At 46.6% G+C, this 13992-nt stretch overlaps 2 protein-coding genes across 9 annotated transcripts in view; one reads left to right on the forward strand and one right to left on the reverse strand.

The window, feature by feature from the left end:
- Positions 1-912: 912 nt before the first annotated feature.
- On the reverse strand, positions 913-12307 carry LOC111853765 (protein NDNF-like). 5 transcript variants are annotated; one of them, XM_023831043.2, is made up of 4 exons: positions 12200-12307; positions 4159-4357; positions 3543-3664; positions 913-2850 (listed from the first exon to the last, which is right to left on the reverse strand). In XM_023831043.2, exons 1-4 carry the CDS (start codon positions 12291-12293, stop codon positions 1478-1480), a joined length of 1788 nt encoding a protein of 595 aa, XP_023686811.2. In that variant the 5' UTR covers positions 12294-12307; the 3' UTR covers positions 913-1477. The 5 variants fall into 5 exon arrangements, with proteins under 5 accessions (XP_023686811.2, XP_023686813.2, XP_023686814.2 ...); XM_023831045.2 differs by having other exon boundaries at positions 12192-12289; XM_023831046.2 differs by lacking the exon at positions 12200-12307 and adding an exon at positions 6461-6573.
- Positions 12308-12445: 138 nt separating this feature from the next.
- The window catches only part of LOC111853763 (serine-rich coiled-coil domain-containing protein 2-like), a 40811-nt gene continuing 39264 nt past the window's right edge, over positions 12446-13992 (forward strand). For all 4 annotated transcript variants that reach the window (XM_023831038.2, XM_023831039.2, XM_023831040.2 and 1 more), the window contains exon 1: positions 12446-13019. The gene's annotated coding sequence lies outside the window, so the exon portion shown is untranslated. The remainder of the gene's footprint in view (positions 13020-13992) is intronic.

Consider the following 13992-nt stretch of genomic DNA (forward strand, 5'->3'; position numbering starts at 1 on the left):
TTAATTGCATCACTTGCGAAAGGCAAAGGCTTACAGGGAAATGAAGGTACAGGCCACGGTAAATTAGCTGCGGCAGAGATTACCGCTGCTATCGCTAAGTGGCTAAATCGTTGCTGCAGATCTGCTTAATGAAGCAAGGCCGTGGATAACCTGACTGGGAGCTGTTAGCTTTTAAGTTAAGCTCTTTGTCATGCTGCACATTTAACATGCTTATGAACCTCGTTGTGCTGGGATGTATGTGTTCTTGGGTTAAAAAGACCTCTTTCTGGTTGATATTGGCAAGATTCGGCAACGTTTTTGCATCACTTTGAATAGTGGGAGTGCAGTTTTGTATATATAAACCCCTATGGGTTGTATTTTTAACTTGGTTTAAAGACATAACATAGACTACTGAAAATAGTCTTCATATGTCTCAAATGTTCAGAGAAGTTCTCTTTGCAAGTCCCTTGCATAAAATAAAATGTACCATCCAAGTCGGCTGGTCATTCAAGAAGCTTGTTGGGGATTAAGGTAAGTATGCCGTCTCCATACATCCATTCATTTTCTGCATCCGTTTACCTTATACAGGGTTCTCAGCTACCATCTCTTGTCTATTCATTTAAAATATTTATTGTGTCATTTGCCGTTACGGTCAGGAATGTTGCATGAGCGATGAAGGTGACCCTGACCCACCCACTGGAGTAGGTCCGACAAAGCCATTATGTTGGTGTTGCTGGCAATATGGATTGGAGACCGTCAGCTGGCTGGCTTTCAAATTACACTGTCTCAGTGTAAGGGATTACCAGGGTGGACACAGAATCCAGCATGTGACGGCTCGTGACGAACCTGCATGCTGGAAAATTCCATCAGTCCCACTTTAACACGTGCCTGGCTAGTCTCACCAGTGAATAAAAATTATTTAAACAAAATAGATTTGTTTTTGTATTTTAACCTTTATTGTTATGGCAGGGAACATTGCATACGTAACTAAGACACCACAAACAGAGACATTGTCATAGACAGGGTTTAATAATGACAGTTCAAAGGATCACAGACTAATAAATTGGTGACTTGTGTGAAATACACATCTTTGAATGCAATGACACTACAATGAAGTGTGGAATGGAAATCCAATGAATACACTGAAGTAACACACGGACCCCTCAAGTGATTTAAAAAGCAGACGTCAGATTCCCTGGAAAGCCATAGTTGGGATCTTCTCATTTCTTCTTCTCCCTACTTGTGTTTACACTCCTAACCCCTTAGACCCATGTTTCCCAATACAGTCTGAGGACCCACAGACAGTCCACCAGGAGCAGAAACGTGGACTGGCTGTGGGTCGGGGGAGGACCGGATAGGGAAACTGCCTTAGACGGTATCAGTAATGCTGATGCATACTACAGCATCGGCGTTGGAACAGGGTGTCTAGCCTGAAGCTGTGAGTAGCATACTGCCCGTCTGTGGGTGATCTCTCCAGGGAATGATAAATCGCTGGTTCTCAGCAGTCTTTTTTGGTGCGCACGATCTTGCTGTGGTATTTGATCGCGATCCCGAAACGTCTCACCATATAGACGTCGAACAGGTAGGACGTGCCAGGCTCCAGGCCGCCAATGGTGGCAGTAGAGACGGCCTCCTGAGGGTTGAGGTCCTGGAAGTACTTGCAGACGGCCCGCTCTGTGTCGCTACGGGACTCCGGGCCCAGGCACTGCTCGAGGCCTGTGGGCCCTCCTTGGCTGTCCAGCTGCTGGTGGTAGACACAGTACAGGTTCCTTTCCTCAGTCCCGTGCCAGCCGACGGTGACGGAGTTGCAGGTCTTGAGCTTGCTATAGGACTTCACGGTCCGGAGAGGTGGGAGGACAGGGGCTTGCCGGTGATAGGCGGAGGAGGCCTGGATTTTAACAATGGCCTCTTCCGCCACTGTGGCGGGGGACTCGTTTTCCAAATATATCAGGTAGGATGGACTTCCCTGGAGCCATATCTGCACTGGTTCCTCAGCCACGATTTCTGCTGCCAAAACCTGCGTCTGGCCAGAAGCCGTGACCCTGACTTTGTGGGGGCTGCACACCTGCATGGTGAGGAGAGCTCGGGGCGGCCAGCTGCGGGGTCGGAAGCTGAGGAGCCGGCCGCCGTGCGGTGCCAGGGCCACCCAGCGGGGCTTGCTGTCCCTCAGTGCGGTTCCCGTGGGCCGGGCCTCCTGGTGCGTGCGGGCGGACGTCCCAGTGTAAGCCGCGCTGCTGCCGCTCGAGCTGTCGAGCAGGAACACGTCAAGATAGTAGAGCGTGTCTGGCTGCAGCTCCGACACGGTGCATGTGTTCTCCACACCCTGGCAGACACATGGTAACTCCGGCGGGCCGTCCGGAACAGGAGCAGGGAACACCACATCCTTCCTGTGGGGCCCCAGCTGCTGCTTCCACGCCTTGGGTGTGGGCCACAATGTCGCTCCCTGCCGCTTCACCTCCTCTATCTTCTTATCCCTCCTCAAGGCCTCCAGAGCGGCACAAAGGCCTCGGTAGTTATGCTTGAGGTTGACCAGCACGCAGTACTGCAGGCTGGTGTTGCTCTGGTGGACCTTGGGGACGGAAGGGCTGGACGGCCAGCGGAGAGTGACGCTGCTCATTCCCACCCCCACCACGCGGACCTGAGGGTCAGGGGGCAGCTCCGGGAAGACCTTTGGAAGCCCCGCCCCCTCCTGCAGGTACACAGATACCTTGGTGCTGTGCTCCCTTGACTGCAGCTTGACGACATAGATGGATGCAGGCGCGTAGGCTGGACCTCTGTAGGTGTCCACGGCGTTGCCTACGTTAGAATAAACCTTGATGTTTTTCCTGGAGTTCCCCCACCAAACTTCTGGCATGCTCTTCTTGTAGGTCCCTAAAAGAGGATTTATATTTTGAGTTTAATCAAACGATGTTGGTCAAACCCAATGCTGTTACCCAAACCTCTGCCCTGCCTTGTTGCTTTCCATCTCTGCGTGATGACGCTCATTATATGAACTTTAAAATCCCACAGTATGCCACCAGACCAAGGCTGAAATGGATACCACATGTGTACCTGCATGAGTGCATCAATGTTATGAAAGAACAAACCATGGATATCCTGTCTGCAAGCCCTGGAATGCATATAATCAGGTCAAAACTTAAATATACACATTCTTTAAAGGAGCCAAATTCAACTCTGCCGCACTGTGATCTGAGGTTAAAGGAACTGGAAGTCTCACTCAGAGGATAAGTTTCCAGGAATAACTAAGACTTCTTTTGTATTTCAGGTAAAATATTGTCTAGTGTTTTGTTTTCCACCATTTTAAAAATCAAAGTACTTTTGTAAAAAATTAAAATGAATAATGGTTATTTTTTAATGTTATGCTACTTATTCTATTCTATTGTCCTGTTTGACACTATTAGTATGTGTGATGCTTTAACTAGAAAAGTACTACCTCATTTTGAGCACATGTGAACAATGACAATACAGTTGACTTTGAATTTGACTTTATGGCTTCCTTGGATATTTGAAGGAAGGACAACCTTCTGTTCCGCTGCTGTGAGATTTTGTGGGGTGCCACTCACGTTGCTGCTTGGGGGGCTCGTCCTCTGCCGTCCTCACCATCAGGCTCCATTCGACGGGCACGTCACAGGGCACCACGGTCACGGAGAAGGCCGAGGTCTTCTTGGGCAAGGTGAAGTAGAGTCTGTCGGAGCAAACAGGCATGCTTCGCAACCGGAGAGTGGTGGCATTTCGATAAACACGGACTATTTATAAAAGCAATCAGCGTTCTGTCGCTACCCTGGTCTGGTAGCTTGAGGTCAAATCTATCGTGGAACAGACTGTGGCTCAGTGTGACCCACTTCACAATTTACACTTGGCAGCTCTGGATGTGACCCGAAAGAGTCCGGGGAAAGCTGGCTCCGCTATCTGGTCCTTGGTGTTATAAATGGGCTTCGTATTCAGAGACTGGATCAGAACGTACTTCGTTGGGTCCCTTCCCCCATTGCGACGGAGTAACAGCTCTTTAGCATCACCCACGAAACTCATGCTAGTCGCCTGAATCACCCCAGCTTGTGTTCAAACACCCCCCCCCCCCCCAAAGGGTACCTGAGGAATTACATCCTCAGCAGAAGCGGTCATCTGTTAAAGTCCCTCTGTCCACGAAGCCGCACCACTGCCCCCGCCTGCCCCGCTCACCTCCGGGGGCGCTCTTTGGGCAGATGGATGGCTGTGATCCTGCCTTCTGCTAGCCACGCAGCCGTTTGCAGGGGCACGTCGTTCTCGGCGGTCCGCCCTGGGATCCCTGGGGGGCGCTGGGTCCGTGCCGGGCCACAGAGCATGGCCGCCACCAGGGCCCAGTGACACAGAGCCATGTGTCCGCAGGCTCCTCCTTTACCTGCGGAAGGTCAGAGGTCAGGCACCAATCATTTCAAATCAAATCACTTTATTGGTCACATGACTTGACACTTGGTAAGTACAGCTGAGTGAAAAACTTGTGCGCGAGATCCCAACAGCAGCGGCGAAATAGTGCAAATGGAATTACATGTAAAAATGACAACACGCAGCATTGTAATAACGAATAATGTGCAAGTTAGAACAGAGTAATACAATGAACAGCCATATAAATGTCAGTATGGGTCAGGTGGACATGGAGGATAGAATGATTTTATTGATCAGAATTCAGACAGGTGGAAAAATCTTCCCAGAGTCTGCTGCTTTGGGCCTCATACTGCAGCACCGTTGGCCTGAGGCAGCAGTCTGGTAGTGTTCTAGTTCATTAAAAGAGCCAAAATCCAATAATCAACAGTGTAGAATTTAGCGGACAGAGAAAAGAGAACACACTTGAAAAATCGTGGATTTTTCTGCTGCCACTGACATGCATTCCTGCTTCTTTTTATTTCATTTTTTAAATATCAACTACAAACATCAACTGGGTCATTTGTGACCATTGTCTTGTCTTAACTGTGTATCTACTGTGTGTTTGAGAGCCACTGACAACCAGACATTCTCCCCGTCAGTGTGAACAAACTCGGCCAATGAACCTGATTCCTGAATCTGAAATAAGCAAGTTGTGAGGACAAGACGCCTATTCGCTGTTGCAGTCGGGCGAAGACGATCCCGACATCTGTTCTCATAACGGCTTCTTCCCTGGCCCGGCGCTGACTCCCAGCCCGAGCGCATCATTACTGGCTCGCAGACGTTGCTGAGAAGGAGGTAGACTCAGAAGAAGACGCCAAGGAGATGCAGAGGCCCTCCAAAAGAGCCGATTAGCATCCTCCCTCCCAGCACGGTTACCGGGCCTGTAAGCCAGCGCACGGCGCTGATATGCAACCTGTCTTTAGTTTATTACCTCCTAATTAGGATAGTGCAGGAAAGTCGGCGGGTTACAGCAGAGTCTTGGAAGTAAGCCTGCTCTAGGACTCATAAACCCATAGAACCTTCAGTTAAATGCTTAGTTGATGGACAACAATGTGTTTCTCCAGGCGATAGGCACATGCTGGTTTAAGCATATGTTTGGGAGCCCCAGAGCTGTTCTTAGAGGTGACATTCAACAGTTTTGGTATTTGGATGAGCCCCATCTACAACAATGTCGAATAAAGACATTTAATGATTTAAATCTCCCAGCAGCCATTAGGATATCCTTATAAATAAGACTGTCTTTGTTTGAGACTGGAAATTTCCAGAGTGGAAAAATCTTCGGAGGGGATTAATACACTGGAACGATTACAGCTCACTAAGTTTCGGTCCTTCCACCTTCTATTCTTTTCAGTCCCCTGGTGACTAACTTACTCAATTTCAAACATTTCAACTTGTAATAACAAGCCATGGGAGAGTGAGAAAGAGAGAGAGAGAGCAGAGTCATAGCATCTTTGCATCTATTGTTTTTAAACAGAAGTAATGTATTCTTCACAGAGATTATATCTAAACTGAGATTTTGAACAATTTTGCATAAATTTTACATTTATAAACATTGCTATTTAATGATGTAGAATGAATTCTTAAGGGATGCATCTTAACAAAAATCACGCTACAATTCTCCAGTCAGAATGACAGCCTCTGAACATTTCTATTACTCATTACCGTGTCAACTTGATCTCAAAAGTAAAAGATCTGAGACAAGAGTATTCCCGTTTTTTTCGTCAATCAGACCTCTACACGCCTGCAAAACTTCCGAATACAGAGAAGTTGAAAGTCCGACAGCATGAAGCCGAGGCTGCAGACTCGATGACAATGACAAAGACCACCGCCCACCGCCCCACCCACCAGTACCTGTGCTGGACCGCGTTTTGCGGCCACAGAGCGGGAGAAGATGACGACGAAAGGGTGCCTACGCTGGTGACCCGCCTGGCGTGGATTTCAAGGCGTGACAGAGGTGGAGAGCTGAGCAGTGCCCTTCCCCACCCCCCACCCACCCACACCAGCTGTGCTTCAGGTGTGAGGCTCCAGCCCCTGGAGTGGTTCCTGGCCTCCCTTAAGGATCCTGTTGGCTGAGGCTCACCTGCACTCGCACCCTGACTCAGACCCGAGCGACTGGCCAGTAAAGCTCCACAGATCAGCAGAAGGAAGATGAAGACCCAAGCACACGTATGTGTGCGCGTGTATGTGCGTGTGCGCGAGCAGAAAGTGTAACAGGGGGAGTAACAGGGGGATGGTGGGGAGGTGTCAGTGGAGGGGGGGGGGGGTGGGCTGTCAGGAGCGGTGGTGGTGACTGGGGGGGTGGTTAGTGGGATCCGGCCATGCATAAAAATCTCCCGTTAACCATTTGGGTGCCATGACCAGAGGAGCAGCGAGGGCTGGGATTCGATGGATTCGCCTCCCTTCCATCGGCACCCGGTGGGTGTGATTTGCAGTTTTTCTTACTCATTTATGACGAACCAGTCATTGAAAAGCGCCATGTCTTCCAGCAACCTGCTTTCAAGATCTCCTCCATGAGCACTGTACTGACCTTGGTCGTGGGCTCTGAAAGAACTTGACTCCCCTCTGTTTTACAGTTCTGCAATATGCAGGGTGTGCTTGCAGAGAGAGTGACAGCGTGCAGTACACAGGAGCGGAGCCTGGGCACGTCCACGTCCTTCAATACACTGTTTACTTGCCTAGAAGATACTCGGTCAATTTCATCCATTTGTGCTGCTATATATTTTTGCGCCACCCAAAATGACCTCGCTCAAAGGTACAACAGAAGTTCCCCAAATACTGGAAAAGGAGCTAGCAGTCCATTATTTACAGTTCAAAGACTAATGCAGGCACCCCCAAACTGTGCAATACTATGTAAAATCTCTGTGCAGTTTTTTTTATACTTGATATGTGCATTTTAGAGAGTTGATCCCTCTCTTAACTAATGAGATTAGAGAAAGATCCCCTCCATCTATTCTTGGGGCATTTTATTTTTCCATTTAAAAATTTCAAAACGCTAGGGACAAATAAAATCAGAATCACATGCAGCTTAAATGTGAGATAAAACCCTTAATCGGGGCATTTAACACCTAACGCAAATCTCACCTGCAATATATTAACCAACAATTACACAGCAGCCAAAAAGTGCTTCGCTAAATAACCTTTCCCGTGGTGCATCTCTGGCTGTTTTCCATGCGTTCATATGTCACATCCTGGAACGACGCCAGTTGACAATTTAATGGGTGATGAAAGCTATTGGGAGAAAGATGAGCCTTTATCTATGGCTGGAAGGGAAATGCAGGTATGCTGGATTTATTTGTTACATTTATAGTTCATTAGATTTCATGCTTGGCGACAATGTGTCCTACTGGCTCTCTCCAGCCTGCCAGGGCACGTGGATAGGATGGGCCTGCAGGGTGCATTATGGGAGAAGGCGCTCACGAGAATGGAGCCCTTCAGCACAATAGCCAGTCAGAGGAATGAAACGCTGTCGGTACATGGGGGAGAGAAAATCGCCGGTGCAAAGTGAAGGACACCTTTCTGCTGACCTTCAGCACACAGCAGAAGAGAGAGGTCCATTTGCAAGCTATCATCGATAATGGTAGACCAAGTAGGATGAGATTCAGACCATCACTGGAGGTCAATGTAGTATTACGGCATGTAGCATCTCCTCCCCCCCGAGATGACACCTGCATACAAACGAGATTACAACTGCCCTCTTTTTCACCATCATGGCGCCATTTTGCCCAATGAAACACCGGGATGTCTGGGACTGTGGCTCTGCGGTCGGCGACGGTAACAGAGAACGACTGGTCTCCTGTACTGCTGTGGTTTCTTAGCATTTCATTGTTCGTGGAGGAACTCTGCTCATCTGCATGTGTGCTAGAAATTTACTGAATATTGCATGATGCTAGGTGATGCCTCTGGCAAGACTAATGAGACAGAAGAGCTGAATCTGTAGGATTATCTCCAGCCAAGCAATTTCTAATTATTTCTATAATAATGAAATATAATTAAGTCTGGAAGCAACAGCCACTGAGAATTGCAGGGTCTGTACATTAGGATGCCCTATATTACACCGTATTGGACTATTCTGTCTTCTACGTAGAGTGAATTAATGCCATTCATTATCACAGTCTCTGCCTTTTTAGTGTGGTGTGCATCTTCATTAAATTTCCATGAGATATTTTGATGAATATTTTGAAAACTACTTACATCGAAGTTTTAGATGAAAAGAAGGGGAGGTGACTTTGAAGGCGATGCGATTGTGGCCAGTTTGTCTCTGAAAATGCTGTCCCAGGAAACATCGGATTTCAAATGGAACATTAATAATGTCGCCTGGTGGGAACGGCGGCACTCAAAGAAATGCCTGAGAGTGCTGGGAGAGAGAAAGCGTGACAAGTTTATCAGTGCTTGAGAGCATTAGGTGTCCTTAAGGGCCGCTTCTGGCCGGGTGACATACCATGGGTTGGGTACTGTGGATGTGGTACAATGTTCTCGCAGACCCAGACCATTGCTGATTCCATCAGACGTGATAACACCTTTCAAGGTAGGATGAGGAACCTTGTTGTTATTCTAATAACATATACGTGATACTCTAGTAAAATCTCAAAGTCAATTTATTTTTATATAGCCCCTTTCACAACATAGGTGTGTTCTAACACATTCCTGCATCAATTATACAGAACAATTCAAAACACCCAGTATTTAAGAGATTTTACTCTCTGGTATGAACTGACAGTTAATTGGACCTAGTGTTGACCTGTAGAGTGTATCTTTTTCAGCAGGTGTTGTTTTCTAGTACCTCAAATGGCCTAACTAGAGCTTTGGGCAAACTTGGGGAACCAAATATGGATATACAAACACCCTTCATATACACCTGCTGGGTCATTCTTTGCTTTCCGAGTCAGATTAGCTCACACAGAGGGTAGAAGCATGTCAAGTGATGCACTCTACTGAAGAAAACAAATTAATGGAAATGAAGACCCTCCGTGATACACGCACAAAACCCCATCCCACCAGGTTGGTAACTATGGAGACAGGCTTCCCAACCGAGAGAGCAGATTGGGGGAGGGTTCTCACTGGAGGAGGTGTGGGGTGCAGCCCTCTTGGGGCATCTGCTTGTAAGTCGGCTTATTTAAGTCCCAGTGAGGCACATGCCTAGTTAGAGACAGGGTTAGCTGGAAGACACAAAATAAAGCCCCCCAGGGCAGACAGGCAGACCAGAGGGGTGTCAGAGAAGGCTGAGACATTGAAGAGGAGGCAACCAGTGTATCAGGGCAGAAGCTGGTCTGCACTTGTATCCTCTTATAGCTTCTGTCGCACTTCATGTCTGTCTCTGCTTTTCACCCTCAGCCTCTAAAAGGCAAGAAGATGCACTGTGATGTCAGTCTACAACCTTCTACAATCAACAGTGTGAGGAAACACAGGAAGGAATTCTTGTGTGTCTGATTTAACCCACGCACCCAGATCAACAGCGCACTTATGCTGGCCATGCCCCCGCTCTGCTCCCTCCCAGCTATTGGTCTGTCAGGGGAGTGCTGTTGTCATGGCATTGTGCTGTCCAGCGTGAACACGCATATTCATCTCTTGCTGTTTATCACCTGCCAATCATGTCCTTCCTGTAAAGACCTTAATCTTTCTGCCTTAGACTTGGGTTACGTCCACAATGCAAGTGCAGTGACAAGTGTGGCTTTGTCTAGAAGATGCCCTTTAATAATAATAATAATAATAATTAATAAATAAAAAAAATAATAATAATTTTCATGAATTATAATCTTTTAAATTTATTATGATAATAATAAACATCTAACTAAACTATATGAAAATAAACATGAACACTGGATTTGAAAAGCTTCCACTGTGAAAAAAACATTATATGTATATTTTTAGAATGTTGATTCAGAAAATATGTCCTACTAATCCTTAAGGACTTGTTTGTCCCATCCTCTGTTTATTTGTACATTATGCTGCTGTATCTTTAAAACATTTCATCTGAATAGTTTTTCAAGAAAAAGAGAAACACAAAGCTCTCCTGGTTTCAGATGTTTAAAAGCATATGACCGCAGGGACTAAGCACAATAAATGGCTTTCTAGCTTTTGTGTGGATGCCCTCACACACTCACATGACCTCTCAGCCCCAGGTCTTTCTCTTTATGTGGCTTATGGACCTCTGCCAGGCTTTGTGATGGCCATCGCCTATCCAACCATGCCTCACCTCAGAGCATGCATAATTTATGTCACCTTGGACACAAAGCCCACTGAAACCTGCTGAAATCAACAATTTTGAGGCAGAATCCATTTTTGTCTATACTTGTTCATCCTAAAATTCACGGTAAAAGCAATAACTGTGCAGATTTGAAAATATTTATAGTGCATTATGACAGAAACAGAAGAGACCTGACACAAGCTGTAAGTTTTTTGCACGGTGGAGTATTGTTGCCATCTAGTGGTTACATTTATTTTGCGTCAACAGTATTAGAGTCAACAGTTCCACCAGTGCCAGCTAATCTGTCAGTCCAGCTACTTGTTAATATTAAAATGGCACTTCATTTGCTATTTGTACAAGCATGGGTACATAGGAATTCTTTATTCACAGATATCCTGTCATGTTCTCTCAAGAAACACACAAGTGATGTGATCACTTCTCCACCCACGACATTTGACCCAGAATCGGTTCGATCACATGCACTAACCAGCAAAACCACCCCAGCCCAATTAGGTGTGAATCAGATTTTTGACTATTCAGTTTATTATTTGTAGTATCAATATACAACACAGCATATCTGGTCCAAAGGGTTTAAAAAACTATGTGGACAGCATGAACATTAAGCAAAGATTGGACTTATATAGTATGATGTTTGTTATACAAAGACAAAATGTTGGAAAGCCATGGTCAAATGGTTGACCAATCCCCACTGAGCATGACAAAACACGTAATTTAACATGAATGTTTCTGTCCAAAATGATCTGCTGTGGATTCGCTATACACCGCATCACCATGGGGATAAGGCCTGAGGGTACCGTTGACTAGTGGCTGTGAAACTGTTGCTTCTTATCTCATCGTTTTACAGCGGCCCCTAATGTTCACTAAGCACCTAGAGGGATGGACGAGATGAAGCATTTTCTTGCGGTGCGGTATGGAGGTGCAGATCGGCAGCGGGTAGGCCTACCAGACCACATGTGAGATTGATTGGATGTCATGAGGGAGATTATTATAGGATTAACTGACCATTCCCAAAAAGATGGTTAATTTGATAAAGGTAACTTTTACACGAGACTTTTCAAAACGCCATCTAACAGTATATAAAATTATATATTTAATTATAATTTATAACACTAATATAATAATATGACACCTGCTCTCTCTTGAAATATCTTTAATATTAAATGTAATTTGACATTTCCTCTGCGTCATTTAATATATTTCCAGTGTCGTGTCGATTTCGTCTCGGTTAGCACGAATAACCCACGTGTTCGGTTTGTGTACGACGCCTAACTAGTCGCGGTTGACAAACGGTACAGCGCAACACGAGTGGGGGCGGGGCCGTGGGCGTGCCCGGGGGGCGGGGACAGGGCGGTAAAGTCTGTCGTCAGGGTCAGCTGTTTGGCCGTGTGTGAATGATTCAGCGAGTGCTGGAATCGGGAGACGCCGGGGAAGGAGGGGAGGAAGGAGAAGAAAAAGGGGAGAGCGGACAAAAAAAAAAAACCAAAACAAAACAAACGAACTAATGCTGATGAGAAACGATGGTGAATGTGTCTGGGGGATTTTAGACAAACGCATTACGTACATAAAGCCGCTACCAGAGTCGGCGGTAGGGCGGCCGTTGTGTTACCTTGTTACCTGGCCGGCGGGCTTTAACGTGGGTAGCTTCATGTCGTGTTTCGGTTCGTCTCACATCCACGTCGCTGCTCCGTGACATCTCTGGAGAACACATTTGGAGGGGAGCCCCAGCCTCGGAAACGAGCTGCGGCGATAGGCGAGCCGTGGCCACCTGCCTGCCGTCATCCCCAATTAGATTAGTGACCGCTTATTTCCGGTTTTTAACCCGTATCGGGGAGGCGAAATGCGGCTCGAGGCCGCGCGTCTCGTGCCTTTCGCGCTCAATTGAACGCGGCCGGTCGGCCGGCACGTTCCGCTCGGGCCGCCGTTTAACGCCGGTAAACGCCAGGGTCGCTCGGGTTTAACGCGGTCAGCTAGTATACTTGTCAACCGCAGGTTAGCATCCGACACATGGCTGCGTTTATGCGCAGTTCGCCGTATTACTAGTATTGGTTATGCTGTGTCAGTCTTACTAACCGGTAGTCCTTCCACATCTGGATTTTTGCTATATTATTCCCGTTTCGCTGTCATGGTTAGCGGTATTACTAGTACTGGTTAAGGTGTGTGAGTTCTCTGTTCTTCCTAACCCATCTACATCTAAGACCTGACTACGTATTCCACCGTCACGGGTAGCGGGGTAACTAGTACAAGTTATGGTGTGTAAATTCAGCAGTCTTTCTAACCGACAGTCCGTGCATCTCTGTATCCTGACTTTGCTGTAAGCGTTTGGCCGTCCTGGTAGCGGTATTACCAGTACTAGTTATGGTGTGTCAGTTCTCTAGTCCTCGCACCTCTGGATCCTGACTCTGGTGACTGCGATGATGCTGTGAAACGCCTTGAGGTAAGAGCATTTGTCGTGTGACTTTTAAATTGATATTAATATCGTTTATCCTGTACTGAAATATGGCAGTTAGTGTAAACTGTCAGTCCATGTCCTTGGATGCAGTTTCCCAGAAACTGATTGGGGCATTGCATTGCTACAGCCACTTTGACACACAGGCCCGGGGGCTGGTGGTATGTGCTGCTCCCAAAACCTGAATCCTTTTTTCGGTTTGCTCAGGCTTTTGCTCTTCATTTCTTTATGGTTGTCGCGCCTGGTTAGTGCTGGTATCATGGCTTTCACAGCTGCCATTCAGCAGAGTCATGCCGCATCTCTGGCAGATAGTGTGCCACCACACCACCTGGCAGGTCTAGGGTATTTTCCGCGGTGTCGTTTTACCTGCAAGGTGCATGAAGGGATGGATGTGACATCCCTGTCTCTCTGATTCACCCTGCAGTGTCTGGACTGTCTCTCTTTCCTGGAATTGATCTGCCAGTGTCCTCTCCTTTCCAGAAAAGTTGACTGGGGAAGTACATTAAGTAGTCTGTAATGATTAAGTCTTTGACACCTTATTGTTACCATATGACTGTTCAGTTTGTCCAAAGTGTAAGTGATTAATAATAATAAATGTGCCATAATGTAGGTGCAGTTTGTACTGTTTCATGTGCATCTTTGTCCACTAGTTTTTACAGTACCTCATATGAACTAAATTATGAAAGTTGAAGTCCATTTTAAATAATCTGTAGTGACTGAGAAGTCTTTGACACCTTATTGTTAACATATGACTGTACAGTTTGGCCACAGTTTACTCAATGAATAACAATAATAAATATGTCATGTGCATGTTTGACCATTTGTTTTTAGAATAAGCCTCATGAATTTACCAAATTGTCAATGTGGTATTCAGTAGAGCCCTGTGACCCTCACTGGACAAGCAGGTATCACAAATAGATGGATGGTATTGTGGAGGTCAAAGGAAACGGGTTCTGATAGA

The sequence above is a fragment of the Paramormyrops kingsleyae genome, chromosome 20 (assembly GCF_048594095.1).
Source record: "Paramormyrops kingsleyae isolate MSU_618 chromosome 20, PKINGS_0.4, whole genome shotgun sequence".
Classification (NCBI taxonomy): domain Eukaryota; kingdom Metazoa; phylum Chordata; class Actinopteri; order Osteoglossiformes; family Mormyridae; genus Paramormyrops; species Paramormyrops kingsleyae.

What these genes read in the sequence shown, in the direction of transcription:
- LOC111853765 (XM_023831043.2), bottom strand. Translation starts at nt 12,293, where the DNA reads ATGTGTTCTCCAGAGATGTCACGGAGCAGCGACGTGGATGTGAGACGA. An exon ending in CGTTAAAGCCCGCCGGCCAG is followed by an intron (nt 4,358 to 12,199) that starts GTAACAAGGTAA and finishes GACCTTCCGCAG; the next exon opens with GTAAAGGAGGAGCCTGCGGA. An exon ending in CCCAAAGAGCGCCCCCGGAG is followed by an intron (nt 3,665 to 4,158) that starts GTGAGCGGGGCA and finishes TTGCTCCGACAG; the next exon opens with ACTCTACTTCACCTTGCCCA.